Source organism: Nicotiana sylvestris, chromosome 9 (assembly GCF_000393655.2).
Source record: "Nicotiana sylvestris chromosome 9, ASM39365v2, whole genome shotgun sequence".
Lineage (NCBI taxonomy): Eukaryota > Viridiplantae > Streptophyta > Magnoliopsida > Solanales > Solanaceae > Nicotiana > Nicotiana sylvestris.
In genome coordinates, this window is record NC_091065.1 from 186685533 (window position 1) to 186708396 (window position 22864).

The following is a 22864-nucleotide window of genomic DNA, read 5'->3' on the forward strand; positions in this document are numbered from 1 at the left end:
ATTCTCATCCAACAAGACAGTTACTAGGCTTCAGATCATAATGAATCACGGGCGATGAGCACTCATGGTAGAGATATTCCAATGCACATGCCACGTCTACCATTATGTTCAATCTCTGCATGATGTCTAAGAAGTAGTTGTGTGAATACAACCACTTATCGAGGCTTCCATTGGGCATGTACTCCAGTACTAAATCCTTAAAATCAAGGTTGGAACAACTAGTAATGACTTTCATGAGATTCGTATGGCGGAGGTTGCGCAAAACTTCACATTCTATATCAAAACTCTTGAATGTTGCCTCCAATTGCAAATTGAACACTTTAACTACAATAGGAGTCCCACTTCTGAGTATGCATTTGTAGACAGATCCAAAACTCCCAGAACCAATCAGATTACTCTCGCTAAGCGCATCAGTTGCTTGGAGCAGTTCATAATATGAAATTCTTCCTCTTGTTGCAATAGACAATGAATCAACTTGTTGAAGAGCTCTTTTACCTCTTCTATACCTTATCCATACAAGCATAAAGGTGATAAGACCAAATACCAGTGCAATTCCCAGTGGAAGAAATAGAACTAGCACTCTATTCCTATTTGATCTATGCTTTGAAGAAGTGGGGCATGGCAGGACACGAAATCTCATTGAACCACATAATGCTTCGTTGAAGAGAAAAAACTGACTTGAGAGGTTCTTGAAAGGACCCGCTGAGGGTATTTCACCATACAACTTGTTGTAAGAGACATTGAAATACTTCAGGTATTGAAGTTTCACAAAAGACTTGGGAATGGTTCCTGATATATTATTATGAGAAAGGTCTAAGAATTCTAAACCTGCCACGTTGCTCATTGAGTCGGGTATAGATCCTTGCAACCTGTTGTGTCTCAAAGAAAGGTCCACCAGATTTTGCAAGCCTCCAATTTCTTTAGGAATACCATTTGTAAATTGATTCATTGACAAATCCATCTGTATCACAGCCTTTAGATTTCCAATTTCTGGAGGTAAAGAACCACCCATGTTGTTTGTCGATAAGTCATGAACCATGAGATCCTTAATGTTCCCTAAGCGTGTTGGTATATTGGAGCTTAATTTATTGGAACCCAGATGTATTTCCCTAAGGGAAGTAACGTTCCCTAAACAATAAGAAATGATCCTGAAAGTTGATTTTGATCCAAGTAAATAGCATCCAAATGTTGCAATTTACATAGATTATCTCCAATAATTCCTGTAAATTTGTTGTTACTCAACATGAAGCGTCGAAGATTTCTCATGGTGACAATTGATGTGGAAATTGATCCAACCAAGTCATTTCCAGAAATATCAAAGTTAAATAAGTTGCTTAAGTTTCCAACTTCATTTGGAATTCTCTCTTTAATTTTGCAATCACTGGCCAAAAATTCTAAAATAGATATGGAAAGGTTACCTACGGAAAGTGGAAGTTTACCATTTAGAGGGTTGAAAGATATATCAAGAGATAACAAATTTTTGCAGTTGGTTAAGGAAGTCAAGAAGCTTAATGTTGAGTCACTCACTAAATTGTTTCCCTCCAATTTTAGGAACTTTAGATGAGTCAGATATCCAAGAGAGTTGGGAATTAAGCCAGTGAGTTTGTTGTATGAAAGCTCTAAAATTATCACGACCCTAAATCCAGACCCGGTCGTGATGGCGCCTCTCGTGAAGACAAGGCCAGTCGACACAACACCCAATTCTTTTTAAGCAATTAAAATAACACAATTAAACCATTAATAATAATAAATCCCATAATAGAGTGAAATATAACAACTGCGGAAAACCAAACACAGTCCGACATCGGGGTGTCACCAGTCATGAGCATCTAACATAAACATAAATCTAGGAATACGAAAAAGAGACTACACAGTCTATTACAAAATCTAGTACAAGGGAAAGAGATAATGATAAGAAGGAGAGACACTAGGCTGCGAACACCGAGCAACTACCTAGTGGACTCTGAGAATCTGCTGGAAGCTATCACCCCTCACTAGTAAGACCTGAAGCGCCTGAATCTGCACGCAGGGTGTAGGGAGTAAAGTGAGTACTCCAAATCAGTGAGTAATAATAATAAATGAAGACTGAGCGTAAGAAATCACATAAAAACACAACAACATGTTATAAAGAGACAATGTAAAACTAATGAAATGTAATAAAACAGTGAAATCTTATAAAAACACCATTTTAACAGTTAAACAAGTGAAAGGCAGCTCGAAAAGATAAACACATAAAATCTGCCCCTCGGGCACAATGTCAACAGAATCAACCCCTCGGACAATGAAATGGAACAACACCAGCCCCTCGGGCTATATCTCATATCACAATGGGTACTCGCGCTCACTGGGGGTGTACAGACTCCGGGACGGGCTCCTTACGGCCCAAGCGCAGTATCAAGTAATCTCGTGGCATAATCACATAGGCTCTCGGCCTCATATCAAGCCACCTCGTGGCGTACAACTCAAGCCCTCGACCTCATAATCATGAATCAGCTCAATAACCTCACAAAACAGGCCCTTGGCCTTACTCAGTCATAAATCTCTAAAAGCCACTTGGGCACAGTATAACATGATGCTCAGCCCATAAATATTATTTAAGTGCTAAAATAGAGTAAACATGGTTGAGTTATGAAATAGTAGAATATAGCACGACTGAGTCCAGATATAAAATCAAAACAGTGAGAAAATAGTTGTAAAAATCCCCTAAGAGTCCAAAACAATTGGCACGAGGCCCAATTATGGCGTTCAGCCCAAAATATGATGATAGCAAACAGTTTTCAATCAAATACGTAATAAAATAGTCATTCGGGATGGACTAAGTCGCGATCCCCAACGGTGCATGACCCCACACTCGTCATCTAGCGTGTGCGTCACCTCAATATAGTATAACGGTATGTAATCCGGGGTTTCATACCCTCAAGACAACATTTAAAATCATTACTCACCTCGATCCGGCCCAAACTCTAGCCCGCGATGCCTTTGCCTCTCGAATAGGCCTCAACTCACGTCGAATCTTTCCAAAATCAGAATTACAACGTCAAAATATGCTAAGGGAACGAAGCACATGCAAAAAATAATCAATTTACAACATAAATCCCGAAGTTAACAAAAACCCGACCCCCGTGCCCACGTCTCAAAATTCGATAAATTCTACATTAATAGATTCCTTATCCCCCCACGAGTTCATACATATCAAAAGTCCCTAAATATGACCACAAATGGCCCCTCAAATCCTCGAGTCAATGTCTCTAGTACCAAGCCTTAGTTTCCCTCTTCAAAATATCCCAAAAGCCCCAAAACCGACTTGAAATGGTGAAGAACGACTCAAAAATGGTAAAGGAATTCTTTAATACCTTCTGCCCCAGGCTTTTTGTACCTGCAGCCAATTCCTCGCTCCTGCAAAGCCGCTTTTGCGGTCCGAGCACTGCTTCTACGGTCATCACTTAAGCCTTCAATTTTCGCATCTCTGATGCACAACCCGCACCTGCGCCATCGCAGGTGCGGTTCCTTAACCGCTTCTGCAGTCTTTGCCTTCCTTGGATCCTTCCGCTTCTCCGACTGGTCTTCTGCATCTGCAGGGGTCGCACCTGCGGCCTCCCAACCGCAGATGTGGTTATGACAACAATTCTAAAACTTCAGTTGCTACATCCAACTTCTAAACTTTCCACCAACCATCGAAAATCACCCCGAGGCCCCCGAGACCTCAAATAAAAGAAACAACAAGTTACATATCGCCATCCAAACTTATACAAATCTTCAAAACATATCAAACAACATGTAATCACCCAAAACACATCAAATTCAAGCCTAAGGTTCCAAAATCTTCCGAATTACGCCTTTGATCAAAAAGTCTACCAAACCACGTTCGAATTATCTGAAATTTTGCGCACACCTCCCAAATGCCGCAATGAACCAACTGCAACTTCCGTAATTCCATTCCGACTCCTATATCAAAATCTCACCTATCGATCAAAAAACGTCAAAATTCCAGTTTCGCCAATTCAAGCCTAAAACCACTCCGGACCTCCAAAACACATTCCGATTATGCTTCTAAGTCTCAAATTACCTCCCGAAGCTATCCGAACCATTAGAATTCACATCCAATCCCTATTTCATATAAGTCAACATCCGGTTGACTTTTCCAACTTAAACTCACTCAAAAGAGACTAAGTGTCTCAAACCTCACCGAAACCTTTCCGAACCCAAGCCAACCAACCTGATAACACATAATAATTATAATCAAAGCAATAAGAAGCAAAAATGGGGGAAACAGAGCAGTAACTCATGAGACGGCTGGCCGGGTCATCACATCCTCCCCATCTTAAACAAATGTTCGTACTCGAACGAGTCAAGAAACATACCTGAAGCCTCAAATAGGTGAGGATATCTGCTCCGCATCTCCCGCTCGGTCTCCTAGGTAGCTTCCTCCATGGGTCGACCTCTCCACTGCACTTTCACTGAAGCTATATGTCTCTGCCCCTTTTTCCCTCACGGAGAGAGGTCTGGGTTTTGACATTCCATGGGGTGTGATGACTCATTTCCTTTTGAGAACTTGGGTATTTGATGAGTCGCCACCTAACAGATTATGGTGCGTTAGGGCACCTAGAGCGGTTAACTCTTAGACTAGTTTGCATTACCAGAGATTTAGGGTAATGGTTCGAAATAACCTCGAGGGGAAGGTATTAGGCACCCCTCTTGGTCCACAATTGTGGTCCCGACCGAACTTATATTCACAAATTAGTCCATAAATAGTTGAATCAAATAGGTTGCAAAAGTAAAGCACGTTGGGTAACTCAAGTAATAAAATAAAGATTTTTTAACAAGTTGTATAAAACAAAGGTTTTAAATATAAAAATGAATTTTGGAAAAAGGGAGGAGTCCTAGGTTGGTTAACCTATAGGATCACCCCGCACAATGTACGGTAAACACTCCTCGATGAGGGTTTACATGTGATATTAGCGCGTAGTCATCATATCCCATATATACCCTTCCCATCCCCTTAGTGGTCATTTAAAATGAGTATTTAGTCAGCAATCTCTATTGAGTGCCATTACCCGCCCCTTCTTAATGGTCATGGAGGGATTTAGGACGTCTACCTATAGGTGGTTCTAAACTGACCCCTAAGGTTTAAAAGGTGAAAATACTAAGGCGACATGCAAGAACAGTTTGGACTTTTAGCAAATAAGAACAAAAGGGAGAAATTAGAGGTTCAAAGTTTCCTCCTCAAACAAGGCACATAAACAGCACGACTCAAGCACAAATAAGGTCTTTTGTTAAAGAGTATCCTAATGCATAATGTCTAAGTGAATGTATAGAAAACAGGCAGTTTGTTTTATAAATTCAGAAGTAATGACCCTATCAGTGGTCTACTGATTTTAAAGCTTGCTTAAATAGGACAACATTAAGTCACAGAAACAGTTCCAAATGTTCCAATTTGCATAGATTATCTCCAATAATTCCTGTAAATTTGTTGTTACTCAACATGAAGCGTCGAAGATTTCTCATGGTGACAATTGATGTGGGAATTGATCCAACCAAGTCATTTCCAGAAATATCAAAGTTAAATAAGTTGCTTAAGTTCCCAACTTCATTTGGAATTCTCTCTTTAATTTTGCAATCACTGGCCAAAAATTCTAAAATAGATATGGAAAGGTTACCTACGGAAAGTGGAAGTTTACCATTTAGAGGGTTGAAAGATATATCAAGAGATAACAAATTTTTGCAGTTGGTTAAGGAAGTCAAGAAGCTTAATGTTGAGTCACTCATTAAATTGTTTCCCTCCAATTTTAGGAACTTTAGATGAGTCAGATATCCAAGAGAGTTGGGAATTAAGCCAGTGAGTTTGTTGTATGAAAGCTCTAAAATTATCACGACCCTAAATCCAGACCCGGTCGTGATGGCGCCTCACGTGAAGACAAGGCCAGCCGACACAACACCCAATTCTTTTTAAGCAATTAAAATAACACAATTAAGCCATTAATAATAATAAATCCCATAATAGAGTGAAATATAACAACTGCGGAAAACCAAACACAGCCCGACATCGGGATGTCACCAGTCATGAGCATCTAACATAAACATAAATCTAGGAATACGAAAAAGAGGATACACAGTCTATTACAAAATCCAGTACAAGGGAAAGAGATAATGATAAGAAGGAGAGACACTAGGCTGCGAACACCGAGCAGCTACCTAGTAGACTTTGAGAATCTGCTGGAAGCTATCAACCCTCGCTAGCAGGACCTGAAGCGCCTGAATCTGCATGCAGGGTGCAGGGAGTAAAGTGAGTACTCCAAATCAGTGAGTAATAATAATAAATGAAGAGTGAGCGTAAGAAATCACATAAAAACACAACAACATGTTATAAAGCGACAATGTAAAACTAATGAAATGCAATAAAACAGTGAAATCTTATAAAAACACCATTTTAACAGTTAAACAAGTAAGTGAAAGGCAACTCGAAAAGATAAACACATAAAATTTGCCCCCGGGCACAATGTCAACAGAATCAACCCCTCGGACAATAAAATGGAACAACACCAGTCCCTCGGGCTATATCTTATATCACAATGGGTACTCGCGCTCACTGGGGGTGTACAGACTCCGGGAGGGGCCCCTTACGACCCAAGCGCAATATCAAGCAATCTCGTGGCATAATCACATAGGCTCTCGGCCTCATATCAAGCCACCTCGTGGCATACAACTCAAGCCCTCGACCTCATAATCATGAATCAGCTCAATAACCTCACAACACAGGCCCTCGGCCTTACTCAGTCATAAATCTCGAAAAGCCACTTGGGCACAGTATAACATGATGCTCAGCCCATAAATATTATTTAAGTGCTAAAATAGAGTAAACATGGTTGAGTTATGAAAATACTAGAATATAGCACGACTGAGTCCAGATATAAAATCTAAACAGTGAGAAAATAGCTGTAAAAATCCCCTAAAAGTCTAAAATCTTGGCACGAAGCCCAATTATGGCGTTCAGCCCAAAACATGATGATAGCAAACAGTTTTCAATCAAATACGCAGTAAAATAGTCATTCGGGATGGACTAAGTCGCGATCCCCAACGGTGCATGACCCCACACTCGTCATCTAGCATGTGCGTCACCTCAATATAGTATAACGGTATGTAATCCGGGGTTTCATACCCTCAAGACAACATTTAAAATCATTACTCACCTCGATCCGGCCCAAAATCTAGCCCGCAATGCCTTTGCCTCTCGAATAAGCCTCAACTCGCGTCGAATCTTTCCAAAATCAGAATCACAACGTCAAAATATGCTAAGGGAACGAAGCCCATGCGAAAAATAATCAATTTACAACTTAAATCCCGAAGTTAACAAAAACCCGACCCTCGTACCCACGTCTCAGAATTCGATAAATTTTACATCAATAGATTCCTTATTTCCCACCACGAGTTCATACATATCAAAAGTCCCTAAATATAACCACAAATGGCCCCTCAAATCCTCAAGTCAATGTCTCTAGTACCAAGCCTTAGTTTCCCTCTTCAAAATATCCCAAAAGCCCCAAAACCAACTTGAAATGGTGAAGAACAACTCAAAAATTGTAAAGGAATTCTTTAATACCTTCTGCCCCAGGCTTTTTGTACCTGCAGCCAATTTCTCGCTCCTGCGAAACCGCTTTTGCGGTCCGAGCATTGCTTCTGCGGTCATCACTTACGCCTTCAATTTTCGCATCTTTGATGCACAACCCGCACCTGCGATGGCGCAGGTGCAGTTCCTTAACCGCTTCTGCGGTCTTTGCCTTCCTTGGCTCCTTCCGCTTCTCCGACTGGTCTTCTGAATCTGCAGGGGTCGCACCTGCGGCCTCCCAACCGCATATGTGGTTATGACAGCAGTTCTAAAACTTCAGTTGCTACATCCAACTTCCAAACTTTCCGCCAACCATCGGAAATCACCCTGAGGCCCCTGAGACCTCAAATAAAAGAACCAACAAGTTACATATCGCCATCTGAACTTATACCAATCTTCAAAACATCTCAAACAACATCGAATCACCCAAAACACATAGAATTCAAGCCTAAGGTTCCAAAATCTTCCGAATTACGCCTTTGATCAAAAAGTCTACCAAACCACGTCCGAATTATCTGAAATTTTGTGCACACCTCCCAAATGTCGCAACAACCTACTGCATCTTCCGGAATTCCATTCCGACTCATATATCAAAATCTCACCTATCGACCAAAAAATGCCAAAATTCCAATTTCGCCAATTCAAGCCTAAAACCACTCCGGACCTCCAAAACACATTCCGATTACGCTTCTAAGTCCCAAATTACCTCCCAAAGCTATTCGAACCATCAGAATTTACATCCAATCCCTATTTCACATAAGTCAACATCCGGTTGACTTTTCCAACTTAAACTCACTCAAAAGAGACTAAGTGTCTCAAACCTCACCGAAACCTTTCCGAACCCAAGCCAACCAACCTGATAACACATAATAATGATAATCAAAGAAATAAAAAGCAGAAATGGGAGAAACAGAGCGGTAACTCATGAGATGGCTGGCCGGGTCATCACATCCTCCCCCTCTTAAACAAATGTTCGTACTCAAACGAGTCAAGAAACATACCTGAAGCCTCAAATAGGTGAGGATATCTGCTCCGCATCTCCCGCTCGGTCTCCTAGGTAGCTTCCTCCATGGGTCGACCTCTCCACTGCACTTTCACTGAAGCTATATGTCTCTGCCCTTTTTTCCCTCACGGAGAGAGGTCTGGGTTTTGACATTCCATGCGGTGTGATGACTCATTTCCTTTTGAGAACTTAGGTATTTGATGAGTCTCCACCTAACAGATTATGGTGCGTTAGGGCACCTAGAGCGGCTAACTCTTAGACTAGTTTGCATTACCAGAGATTTAGGGTAAGGGCTCGAAATAACCTCGAGGGGAAGGTGTTAGGCACCCCTCTTGGTCCACAATTGTGGTCCCGGCCAAACTTATATTCACAAATTAGTCCATAAATAGTTGAATCAAATAGGTTGCAAAAGTAAAGCACGTTGGGTAACTCAAGTAATAAAATAAAGATTTTTTAACAAGTTGTATAAAACAAAGGTTTTAAATAGAAAAAGGAATTTTGGAAAAAAGGAGGAGTCCTAGGTTGGTTAGCCTATAGGATCACCCCCACAATGTACGGTAAACACTCCTCGATGAGGGGCTACATGTGATATTAGCGCGTAGTCATCATATCCCATATCTACCCTTCCCATCCCCTTAGTGGTCATTTAAAATGAGTATTTAGTCAGCGATCTCTATTGAGTGCCATTACCCGCCCCTTCTTAATGGTCATGGGGGGATTTAGGACCTCTACCTATAGGTGGTTCTAAACAGACCCCTAAGGTTTAAAAGGTGAAAATACTAAGGCGACATGCAAGAACAGTTTGGACTTTTAGCAAATAAGAACAAAAGGGAGCAATTAGAGGCTCAAAGTTTCCTCCTCAAACAAGGCACATAAACAGCTGACTCAAGCACAAATAAGGTCTTTTGTTAAACAGTATCCTAAAGCATAATGTCTAAGTGAATGTATAGAAAACAGGCAGTTTGTTTTATAAATTCAGAAGTAATGACCCTATCAGTGGTCTACTAATTTTAAAGCTTGCTTAAATAGGACAACATTAAGTCACAGAAATAGTTTCAGAATTGCAAGTTTTGAAAATGCCATACAGGCTTGCCTATACACGGAATACTGATGACTACACTTTATATAGAATGAAACAAGATAGGTTTTGAAACAGACTTTTTAATCACTATAGGCATGATGTCTAATAATAGATTAAGATAGTTTTTAAAGAACTCGTTTCAGGAAATATAAACCACTAATTAAGCCAATTCAGAAGTGAGCTAATCGTTAGTTTATTTAAACCGAACTAGTTCAGATTGACAGGCAGAATTTCTGGTGTTGTCTCTTATAGGCTTGATATCTAGTTGAATACTGATTTTAGAAACTTACAGGCATGAACACATGTAAACACTTGTCAAAACAGAATTTGGATTATATTATATCCTATAGGCATGTCATCTATTTATGAAGCTGATTTTAAGACTTGTAGGTATGATCTCTATTACGGAATTATTTGAAACCTATAGGCATGATTTCTAACATGGTGAGATAAACATGACAAGATGTAAAGTCCTACAAGCATGATTTCTATGTGGTAAGGCAATTAGATCAAAATGTAAAGTCCTATAATCATGATTTCTACCCGTATTACCCCATAAACATGTAGCTACCCATCCCTTTTTTCACTAATTACTCCAATATTCATTTACAAGTTATTACATGCCATATGAATGAATTACATAAGTGAATAAATACAATAAGAAGTTATTCTATAGGGAGCCTACAAATAGGCCCAGGTTTCCAAAGCCTCCAATAGACTCAATTTCATAGACAAATTCATAGACAAATTCATAGTCTAGGTTCATCAAAGTTCCCTAAGGATCTCAAGGATCCCGGGCAGTGCTTACACCCAGACTTGGTAACCAAAATTGAATGAGTGTAGTGTGGAAGGGCCAACCTCAGTATGCCAGAGTTCAGAGGCTTCTCAAGAGGATCCCAAGGCAATACACATACTAGAAATGGTAGTACTTATTGACTTAAGAGTAGAGTGAGAGTGCTTGACACAAGTTAAAAGGTTTTAAAAGGAAGTTTGTTTGAAATAATTTAGTTAAACAACAGGGCAGTTTGAAAAGAGAGTGGAGTAGTAAGCAACAGTCCAAACACAACACCTTTAGGAAAGGTTCATACACAGCCAGGGGCCACAGAACCAAAGCAAGTTCAGTAGTCACAAACAGAGGTCAAGGGATTGGGGGACACATAAAACACTTGATTGTAAACATATAACAAGCAAAGGTCTGGGGTATTAGTACAAACATGCTCAGACACAACTAACCAGACATAGTCACAGAACCAGACATAAAGAACAAACTTACATACAGGGGTAATAGGGATTTGGGGGTACATGGAGCATATGAAGATAAACACATAATAGGCAGAGGTGATTGGTACATACATGCTCAGAAATGATTGATCAGACATAGAGGGGGGAACATGTTTATACTGATTCTAAGGAAGGGGAGTTCATAACATGCTAATCATGTAAGCATATTAACTGCAAGTCTCACTGCAAAACCATAGATAAAAGCAAACTAGAAACAAGATGAATTGAAGTAATAAAAGAACCATATTGTTGTTGGAACTTGAATTGAAACAAGAACATACCAGTAGAGAAGACAGTAAACAAAAGTGAACAAGAAGGAGAACACAATGGTTAGTCTTAGCTTGCAGCCGGCTAACTTAGAATAGTAGCAAGTAGCACAAAGAGAGCAGAAAGTTTAAGTATGAGAGAGAGCTTTTGAACCAAAGTGTTCGTGTGTTTGTGCTAATAAGAGAATGTATGTATATATATATATACACAGTTTGAAAGCAGGTAGAAAATAAGATAAAAATCAAAGTTCATCAGTAATTATGGGGACTCAGAATCAATCAGTCATGAAATCAAGGCAAGTACTACCTTTAATTGAGGAGTTAACTTCAAACGGTAATAAACATGTGACAAATAAGGAAGGAAATCGTATAAGGCTGAGCATAACTAATAAGGAAATATTTTCAGCATAGTACAAGTACACAAGATGTAATAGAGGCTAGGTTCAGCATATTTCAATCAAGGAAAATACTTAGGAAATCAACTAATAGCATAATTGACCATAGAATATGGTCAGAAAATATTTTACAAGGTTAAAAATCAGTAGAGGTATCATGCGAAATCATTAATCACAAAGACTCAAGGATTCAAAAGTTGATAATAGCACAAATTTCGCACAACTTTATAAGAACAAGCACATAGTAAGGAAAACCAAAACTCTAAGAGATCGAGTAGGACAAAAATCATGTATAAATTAGGGATCCATGTAGTGCATAGTTTGAATTAGTAGAATAAGCATGATACAGGTAGGAGAAGTGAAGAATTAGAAACATTGGTGAACAAAATAGGGCAAAATCATGCAATAGGCAGGGATAACCATAATTAGGAACCTTCACAAGCAATCATAGGGTAAAATCACAGAATCACAGAAACATATAGATTAACTGAACACGTTTTCAAAACAAAACTCAGAAACCCCAAGAATAGAAGTAAGAAATTAGGGTTTTCAATAGAGGCGAGTTGAAAATGGAGTAAAATCATAGAATCAGTCGAAATATGCAAGAGATAGAAGTTTAAACATAAAGAATCGATTTAAACAAAGTTTTAAAAAGAGTTCTGAAACCCTAATTTTAGAAGAAGACGAAAACACTTTGAATTTGATGATTCTCGTAAAAGAGTTTTAAGAACAATGTTAAATACTAAAGAGATCAACTCGAATCATCCTTGATCTGTACAGATCTAGGAGATACAGGGAGAAATTAGGGTTTTAGAAGAAATCCATAGAGATGCAAGAACATGTATATAATCCCAAGGATCGTGCCAAACACAACATGATTTTGCTTAAAATCACACTGAAGTAGCCAAGAACAGACAAATAGCAAACCCTAGATGCAAGTCAGCGTAGCCCAGGGCTCATGAAGGCCTTAGAGAAGGCAAGCATGACAATAGAGGAGCCATTTGAGGCTTATGAGTTGAAGGGAGATCACCGGAGAAGACCGGAGAAAGGAGTCGGCGGTTGAAGGAGCTAGGGTTAGGTTGAGGAGTTGAGAGAGGAGAGGAGATGAGAGAATACAGAGGCGGCAGATTTGAGAAATGAGATAGAGTTAGGGGGTCGTTTGGGATAAAAAAGGTAAGAACTCATTAGAGTCAATGATCTTTTAGATCAACGGCTAGGATTTGACGGGTCTTGGTTCGGGTAGGCCGGTTTAGGATTTGGGTCAGGTGTTTTTAATTTGAAATTCGGTTAGGGTTGGGTTTAAATTGGGCTACAATTGAAATGCAAATCTGGTTATACTTTTCCTTTTATAATTTATAATAAATAATAAAATAATTTTTGTAAAATAATTTTGTGTACTAAAATGATTTAAAATAGATATTTAACATTTTAAAAATATAGGAGATCAATTTCACGCATATAAATGTAATTATATACTAATGAGTCTAATATTATAATTTTATCCAATTTAGTTTTAAAAACACCAAATGCAATTATAAAAATACATAAAATATATTTTAACAATATTTTGGCATAAATATAGAAATTAAATGACTAAATCACCATAACAATAATTTGAGTGATAATTACTGGGGATTTTATGAATAAAAGGGAAGGAAATAAATTAATTTAAATCTTTAAAATTATGGAAAAATTATAAAAACCTTGTGCATACTTATATATGCATATATATGCTATTTTGGAAGTATCTATGCATATTTAAAATATATAGAAAAAAATTGGATATCAACACTATATCCTTTGACCTCAACTTTCGAACCTGACGCTCTAAAATAGCTACTGGCTCCACATCATAAGTCAAATCATCATCCAACTGAACCGTGCTGAAATCTCAGACATGAGACGGATCCCCAATATACTTTCGCAGCATAAAAACATGAAATACTAGATGCACACTCGACAAGCTTGAAGGCAAAACAAGCTCATAAGCCACCTTCCCAATCCTCCGAAGCACCTCAAAAGGCCTAATGAACTGATGACTCAATTTACCCTTCTTCCCAAACCTCATAACACCCTTTATGGGTGAAACCTTCAACAGAACCTTCTCACTAACCATGTAGGACACATCTCGAACCTTCCTATCAGCATAACTCTTTTGCCTCGACTACGCTGTACGAAGCCTCTCCTGAATCACCTTCACCTTGTCTAAAATATCCTACACCAAGTCTGTCCCCAATAGTATAGCCTCACCCGGCTCAAACCAACCAACTGGAGATCTACAGTGCCTCCTGTCGCGCCCCATTTTTTCTCGCGAAAATTGGGTTTGTGACATTTGGGAGGACAACTCGTTCCCTTTTGGGGAATTGGGTTTGAATTGAAGAGTCGCCACCTAATGATTAAAGTGCATTAGGACACTAGGATGGGTTTGTTTTAAGCAACCAGAGATTGGGGTAAGGGCTTGAAATTATCTCAAGGGGAAGGTATTAGGTACCCCTCAAGATCCACTAGTGTGGTTCCCGGCCAAGCTATTGTTATGACTTAAGTGCAAATAACACATAGGCAAATAACGACTTCACATAAGAGGGGATTTTCACGTAATGGTTACAAATAAACAAAAGTAAGAAAAAGGAACTAAAAGGAATTGATTTTCTTAAAAGAAATGGTTTTAAAAGATTTAAGAGAACAAAGAAAACAAAGGAAAGGAGGGGAGGGGGGGTCCTAGGTTTATTAATAATATGGATCACCCCACGCAACATCCGGTAATCACTACTCAGTGAGTAGCTACACGTGATGTTATCGCGTGGTCATCATATTCATGTCTAACCTTTCCCACCCTGTTAAGGTATTAAAGCGTGGAATGATCTCGTTTACTTATTGCATGCTATTACCCGCCCCAATCCTATCAGCCCTGGAGGCACTTGGGACTACTATTCCTAAAAGAGAGGAGAAGTTGGGCTTATTTATGGTTTCAAAGGTAAAAATACTAAGGCGATAAGCAAGAACATATATATATATATATCAAGTATGGGAAGCACATAAACAAATAAGGCTCAAACAGGCCTCCTTAAATCAAAGAAAAACATATAGTTTAGCATGTCTTACACGTACTAATTAGGGTCTGGTTAAACTTAAACGGCGGAGGTAGATTAATTTATTACATAGTTCAGATAAGAAGCCCGAATCAGGCCTGCCTTCTAGTTGTAGTTAATAAAATCTGATTCAGTTTATAAACTGTCCTATGGCTTGCCTAAGTGTTAGAAGAAAACCTATAAGCATGATATCTAATGATTTCAAAAAAGGTAAAATATACTGATTTTAGAAAAGGTTGTCATTTATTTAGGAAAGATGAGTTTTGACAAAAGATCATAAATTCTGCAGATATTAGACGTTGTCGTTACTAGTTTTAGACTTATAAGCGAGTGAAACGTTTCAGACTTGGTTGATAGTTTTTATAGGCATGCTTTCTAGGCGTTGTTGATTTTAAACCTTTTTACAGACATAATAAGAATGTAGAAACACTATAGGCATGACATCTAATTGTAGTTGATTTTCAGAACCTGTAGAGATGTTCTCTACATGCATATAGAGAAGTCACAATATCTACATGAAAGTGCAGGGTCCCTATAGTCATGGTATCTAAATGAGAATGCTGAAGTTCCTATAGTCGTGGTAACTAAATGAGAATGTAGAAAACCTTTTAGGCATGGTGACTAAATGAGAATGTAGAAATCTTATAGGCATGGTAGCTATATGAAAAATACAGAAATCTTATAGGCATGGTAGCTATATGAAAAAATGCAAAAATTCTTATAGACATGGTATCTATACATGAAAATGCAGAAATTCTTAAACTCCTATAGGCAGGTTATCTACCCTTTTTTACATTCATGATTACCCGTCCCTTTTCACTAACCATCCCCAAAAGTTATTACAAGTTATTACAGTCCAAATAAAATAAAGAAAAAATACATCAGAAATTGAAAATTACAACCAAGGAGAGCCTAATTCAGACTTTCTGTCTGAAGTATGAAGTAAACTAACTCCAAAGATCATGTTTCAAAGCCTTTCTCCCATTTGGGTGTGTCAGAGTTCCCTAAGAGTTTTATAAGAACTCCAGGCAGTGCTTACACCCAAATATATCACCATATTAAGCCAAAGTGCAATATGGAAGGGCCAACCCTGAGGTGTCCAAGTTCAGAGGGAACTCAAGGTCCCAAGGCAAGGCTCACAAGAGGGGGGCAGAACTTAGGAACTAAGAGGGAGTGTAAGTGCAGAATTCTAAAAGGGGGGAAAGGGAAATAGCACGCATAGGGATATAGGGAATGGGGAGTTGCAAGAGGTAAAAGCAGGCTAGTGGGCATAACCCAACAATGGGGGATGCTGGCACACCCATAAGCCTATTGGAACACATTGTTTAGAGGTTAGGATCCCCTAAGGGATCAAGTTCAACCCATAGACAATAACTTGTATATTGCCATGTTTTAAACTGTAACTCAAAGCACATAAAGGAAAATAGGGAATAAGGATTCATAGCAAAAACAAGCAAAAGGGAACCAACATGCTAGTTTAAGTATTTAACTCTGCAAAAGTAGTACAGTAGACATAAATGCAGAAAGCTGTAAGTAAACACATTGTGGGGATGCTGAAATATAAAATTAGGACATACCAGTTTCAAAGAAACAAGTAGAGAAAAATGCAGTCATCTAGTAAAAACCTCAGTGCAGACAAAGAAGAAAGAGTTCTATTATGTGAATAAGAATTCAGAAGAGATTGTAAATTGTGAAGTCTGTAGTGTCTGTTTTTGAAAAGTGTCGTGCCCTTTTATAGTGTAAAAACCAAGTAGAAATAAGGTAAGAAATAATTGAAGAACTGATTGTCAATCAATTACACAAGACTCCCTTTAGTTAAGAGATTCAGATTCAAATGGGTATAAACCAATTAAGGAAAGAAATTAATCAAAAACTTTGTGCAAAGTAGCCAATTAGGTGTGAATACATAAAAAGTTATTTAAGGACAGGGTTTTTTAAATACACGGTTTGTGCAAATAAGGTAAGCAAATCAATTAACAAACAGTAAATCAAATGAGTCTGAGATTTTGCATGAATGAACCGAGTCAGAAAAGATAAAGAAGGATTTTAACTTAGGCCGAGTAACAGGGAGAATCAACAAACAATGGAAAGAAATCAATCGAGCCATATTCAGAAGGAAGTTTGCACTAATTGCAAATTTGAAAACCATTTAGAGGAAAATTCATCATATATAAGGAGCATGTGAGCATGAAAGAAGATTGTCGTGTCATTGTAAAGTCAGTATAGAAAAGTTTAGCAAAAGGTCAGAGTCATATGAAAGCAACGAATGGGTCTGAAAGAGTTAGGGGTTTTGAAATAAACCGTAAGTTCAATCAAATCACATAATCAAGCTTGGCGGAACCCCCAAATTCTAAGGTTTCCACATTGAATCAAGTACAGAGATGAGAAGACAAGTTAAGGAAACAAAGCAGTTTTAAAAATAATTTTTGAAAGAAAAGTTAGGGAAACCGTTCGAAAACTCAAGGAGAGCACAGATAGACAACAGATCTAAGGAAATCGGAGAGAATTTCGAAGGGTTAGTGTTTCAAAAAACCCTAGAAATGAGATAGGCTTTGAAAGATCACCAATCTGGGTTGGAGAGGTCAGAATCAGGCTCAAACCACCATGGTACACCGGAGTGAAGCTGGAGATGGCCATGGAACCTTGAATCGACAGAGGTCTGGGTGCAAACCTTCGAGGTCAGGCCTCGAATATTCAGGTATCAGGCGCGTGGGAGCAAGAGAGGGTGAGTATAAGATTCCCATAGCCTGAGAAGCCATGGATTCCGGTGGGTTTCAAGGTGGAGGTGGTGGTAAGAGGCGGTTAGGGTTTGGGAATGTTCGAGAGAGTTTGAGAGTTCGGAGGTGGATGGTAGGTGAGAAATGAGAAGGTTAGGGTGGTCGTTTGGGTTATAAAAGGAAAGGAGGGTTTGTGGCCGTTGATCAAAATGATCAACGGTCTGGATCAAAAGGGGAGCCGGGCGGGTTGAATTAAACGGGTCAGGGGTCGGGTAATTTAGAAATAAGGCCGAGTAATTTCAAATTGCAATTGAGTTCAATTGAGGGGTTGATTTGGGCTACAATTGAAATAAAATAGGGCTAGTATTTAAATAGCCACTTTTCCCTTATTTATTTTATAAAAAATAATAAAATAATTTTTAGAAATAAATTAAAGGTACTAAAATGATTAATAATACGTAATTATCAAATTAAAAATACTGGAGTCAATTTCATAATTATAAAAATAATTAAATCTTAAAATAGGCTAAAATTTCAATTATATGCAATATAACTTTAAAAAATACTAAATAAATTTGTAAAAATATGCAAAAATTACGCCATATATATTTTAATATAAATATGAGAATCCAATAAGTGAATCACCCAAAATGATAATTTTGGGGATAATTATTGGGTTTTTCTTGATAATATAGGGCAATAAATAAGTTTAAGAAATCTATAAAAATTAAGAGAAAAATAGTAAAACCTTGGGACATACTTATATATGCATATACCTGCTATTTTAAAAGTATTTTGCATATAAAAAATATAAAAGAAAAAATTGGGTATCCCCTTTTTACTTGGGAAGGATGAAAGAGTTGTCGGGTAAAGATATGATGGCCAATTTTGACCGAACGAAATGGTTTGTAAAGGTTGACCGTGCCCTGGTTCCTGAGCTGCCTACATATCCCTGATCTTACAGGAATCAGGCCATATGTAGTTCAGGATCCGTCAGCGGAGTATGCCGATGGAGGTTTTCTAAGAATGGATGCAATGTTTAGGTTGGGCTGGATGGTTAAGGACTAATGGGGCTGCGGGAATTGAAGCGGGATTGCTCCTGCTGAAACGGCCATTGTTTGCCGATTTACCTGCAAATGAACCATATGTTGTGCGGAAATTTAAACATGATGCAAGTTCTCGTCAGACCATGAAATGTTGTCTTTGGACGGTTAGGATGACGTCCTCAGACCATGACGTCCTAGGCCATGAAGCATATGATAAGGATTCGCATGCCATGAAATGGTGCTCTAGGGCTATGAGAATGATGCCTCCGAACAATGACACCTTTGAATAATGATATGCAAAAGATAAAAGGGGTCCTCAGGCCATGGCATGGCATTCTCGGGCTATGAAAATGGTGCATCCGAACAATGAAGCCTTCGAATGATTTGGCAATCTTTCAGCCTATGAGATGCAGTAGGTGACGATCTTTCAGCCAATGCAAGATATAAATGAAGTGGTTTTAGCCATGCAAGATGTAAATAAAGTGGCGATCTTTTAGCCGATGCAAGATGTAAATGAAGTAGCGATCTTTCAGCCATGCAAGATGTAGCAGTAGGTGACGATCTTTCAGCCAATGCAAGATGTAAATGAAGTGGCAATCTTTCAGCCATGCAAGATGTAAATGAAGTGGCGATCTTTCAGCCATGCAAGATGTAAATAAAGTGGCGATCTTTCAGCCGATGCAAGACGTAAATAAAGTGGTGATCTTTCAGCCATGCAAGATGGAGGTAGAGCTTAACCTTGGAAGGCAGGATGGTAGCCTTGTGCAATGCAGAGAATGCAGATAGAGGTAGAGCTTAACCTCGAAAGGCAGAATGGTAGCCTTATGCAATGCAGACAATGCAGATGGAGACAAAGCTTAGTCTTGGAAGGTAGAATGGTAGCCTTATGCAATGCAAAGAATGCAGATGAGGTAGAGCTTAACCTATGAAGGCAGAATGGTAGCCTTATGCAATGCAGAGAATGTAGATGGAGGTAGAGCTTAACCTCAGAAGGCAGAATGGTAGCCTTATGCAATGCAGAGAATGTACATGGAGGTAGAGCTTAACCTCGGAAGGCAAAATGGTAGTCTTATACAGGAAGTAAAAATGGCAAATGGCAATAGAGTATTCTTAGCTGATAGCGGATTGCGGTATCGTGATTATTAGGGATATTATGCCTGCTGGGGACATTGTTGTGCGGATAGCAGTTGCGAGCAAGTGAAACGGTTTAGAGAGTTGTATTCCTGAACTTTGTGAGTGAGCGTATAGTATATTTGATGATTTTGCAACTCAAATGTCTGCATCCACAGAAAAATCGTGAGTTTGTAAAGGGGGAAAGGTTAGTTCATATCCCCGTTGGCTTTGCTTGACCTGCTCGGCTTTGATCCGGCGATACCATATATATCAATGGGGGTAGCGTTGCTAAACAAGGCAATTTTAGTAATAAACATGCATGATTTTAGAAAATGTAACATAAATACATAATTAAGAATAGTTTTCTTTAGATGAACCGATGACTGCGACGTGGTTAAGGACATTGCAACTTTTCTTGCTCCGGAATTTTGAGGGTCCTCCTCAAAATTCTGCCCAGTTTATTGGGTTGTTGCTTCTGACGGCTGTTAATGATAAATGACTGGAATTGACTTCGAAATTTTGAGGGTCCTCCTCAAAATTCTACCCCAGTTTCCAATAGTGGGGGAAATGGAAATTTTATTGAATTGTGACCGAACCCATAGGGCTGCCTACGTATCCCCTCTTAAACGGGAATCAGGTCAGGCGTAGTTCAAATTACATCATATAAGGAAAGCATAAAGATTACACATAGTATCGCATGACTGCGTCTGAATTGATCGGCTTTGGCCAGACTTCTCCGTCTATTTCTGCAAGTATGAGGGCTCCTCCTATTAGAACCTGGTGAACCATGTACGAACCCTGCCAGTTGGGAGAGAATTTCCCTTTGGCTTCATCGTGATGTGGAAAGATTTTCTTTAACACCAGCTGTCCCGGTATGAACTGTCTCGGCTTGACTCTTTTGTTGAATGCTCTAGACATTCTATTCTGATAGAGCTGACCATGACAAACTGCATTCATTCTCTTTCTGTCTATAAGAGCTAGTTGCTTGTAACGATTCTTCACCCATTCTGCATCGTCTAGCTTTGCTTCTTGTATGATTCTTAATGAGGGAATTTCTACCTCGGCGGGAATGACTGCCTCTATACTGTAAACTAGTATATAGGGGATTGCTCTTGTCGATGTGCAGACTGTGGTGCGGTATCCCAATAAAGCAAATGAGAGCTTCTCGTGCCACTGCTTATGCTTCTCTATCATTTTCCTTAGTATCTTCTTGATATTCTTGTTGGCGGCCTCTATGACTCCGTTCATCTAACGTCTGTAAGCTGTAGAATTCTTGTGTTTGATGTTGAAGGTTTCTTACATGGATTTCATCAAATCACTATTGAGGTTGGAGCAATTATCAATAATGATTGACTCTGGAATTCTGAACCGACACATGATACGGTCACGGACGAAATCCACCACGACTTTCTTAGTCACTGCCCTGTAAGATGCTGCTTCAACCCATTTGGTAAAATAATCAATTGCTACTAGGATAAACCTGTGTCCGTTTGATGCGATGGGTTCGATTGGTTCGATAAAATCCATCCCCCAGGCGGCGAACGGCCACAGCGAGCTTGTTATATTAAGCTCATTTGGAGGCACCTTTATCACGTCTGCATGTATCTGGAAGCGGTGGCACTTTCGGACATACTGGATGCAGTCTGTTTCTATAGTCATCCAAAAGTAACCAGCTTAGAGTATTTTCTTTGCTAAAATAAAGCCATTCATATGTGGACCACAGGTCCCTGCATGAATTTCCTCTAATAGCCTGGATGCTTCCTTTGCGTCGACATACCTTAATAATCCCAAATCAGGAGTCCTCCTGTATAGGATTCCTCCGTTGTGAAAGAAATTGTTGGATAACCTCCGAAGCGTGCGCTTCTGAATAGCATTTGCGAGTTCTGGGTATTCTCCTTTTGCCAAGTATTCCTTGATATGATGAAACCAATGTTTTCCGTTTGCTTCTTCTTCAACATAAGCACAGTAAGCTGGCTGATCATGGATCTTTACCGGAATGGGGTCAATAAAGTTCTTATTTGGATGCTGTATCATGGATGATAGGTTAGCCAAAGCATCGGCAAATCCATCATGGACCCTAGGAACATGCTGGAATTCTGTCTTTGTGAACGTTTTTCTCAACTCCTGCACATGATATAGACAAGGGAGTATCTTGGAGTTCTTGGTCGCCCATTCTTCTCGGAACTGATGCATAAGCAAGTCTGAATCCCCAATTACTAGCAACTCTTGTATGTTCATGTCAATGGCCATCTTGAGCCCTAAGATACAGGCTTCGTACTCGGTCATGTTGTTGGTGCGCGGGAACCTGAGCTTGGCAGATACCGGATAATGCTGACCGGTTTCTGATACTAGGACTGCTCCTATGCCAACTCCTTTGAAATTTGCTGCTCCATCAAAAAACATTCTCCAACCGTCATAGGATTCTGCAATATCTTCTCTAATGAACGATACCTCTTCATCAGGAAAATATGTTTTCAGGGGTTCGTATTCTCTGTCCACGGGATTTTCAGCAAGGTGATCTGCTAGTGCCTATCATTTGATTGCTTTCTGGGTCACGTAGAGAATGTCAATTTCTTCAACAGGATTTGCCACTTGGCCAGCTTGCCAGTGGGCATGGGCTTCTGAAAGATATACTTCAAGGGATCCATTCTTGATATGAGATATTTAGTATAGGCACAAAAGTAGTGCCTCAACTTCTGAGCTACCCAAGTCAAAACAAAACAGGTGCGCTCTAACAGAGAATACCGAGCCTCGTATGAGGTGAACTTCTTACTGAGGTAATAGATGGCCTGCTCCTTCCTCCCTATTTCATCATGCTGCCCCAGAACACAACCGAACGCTCCATCCAATACTGTAAGGTAGAGTAATAGAGGTCTACCCGGCTCAGGCGGAACTAAGACTGGTGGTGTTGATAGGTATTCCTTGATTCTGTCGAAAGCTTTTTGGCAATCATCAGTCCATGTGGTAGAGGCGTCCTTCTTCAACATCTTAAAGATCGGCTCACAGATGACCGTAGATTGTGCTATGAATCGACTGATGTAGTTAAGTCTTCCCAGGAAGCTCATTACGTCTTTCTTGTTCTTTGGCGGTGGCAGTTCTTGAATAGCTTTGACCTTAGATGGATCCAGTTCTATCCCTCGGCGACTCACAATGAACCCAAGTAGTTTTTCGGCAGGAACCCCAAATGCACATTTCGCGGGATTTAGTTTCAGGTTGTATCTTCTCAGTCTGTTGAAGAACTTCCTCAAATCTTCCATGTGGTCAGTGGCT

General features: G+C 39.4%; 1 protein-coding gene across 1 annotated transcript; it reads right to left on the bottom strand.

Moving 5' to 3' along the window:
- Positions 1-4: 4 nt before the first annotated feature.
- On the bottom strand, positions 5-21844 carry LOC138878712 (probable LRR receptor-like serine/threonine-protein kinase At3g47570). Its single transcript, XM_070158398.1, has 2 exons — positions 21441-21844; positions 5-1148 (listed from the first exon to the last, which is right to left on the bottom strand). The coding sequence occupies exons 1-2, from the start codon at positions 21842-21844 to the stop codon at positions 5-7; spliced, it is 1548 nt and encodes a 515-aa protein (XP_070014499.1).
- Positions 21845-22864: the final 1020 nt, after the last annotated feature.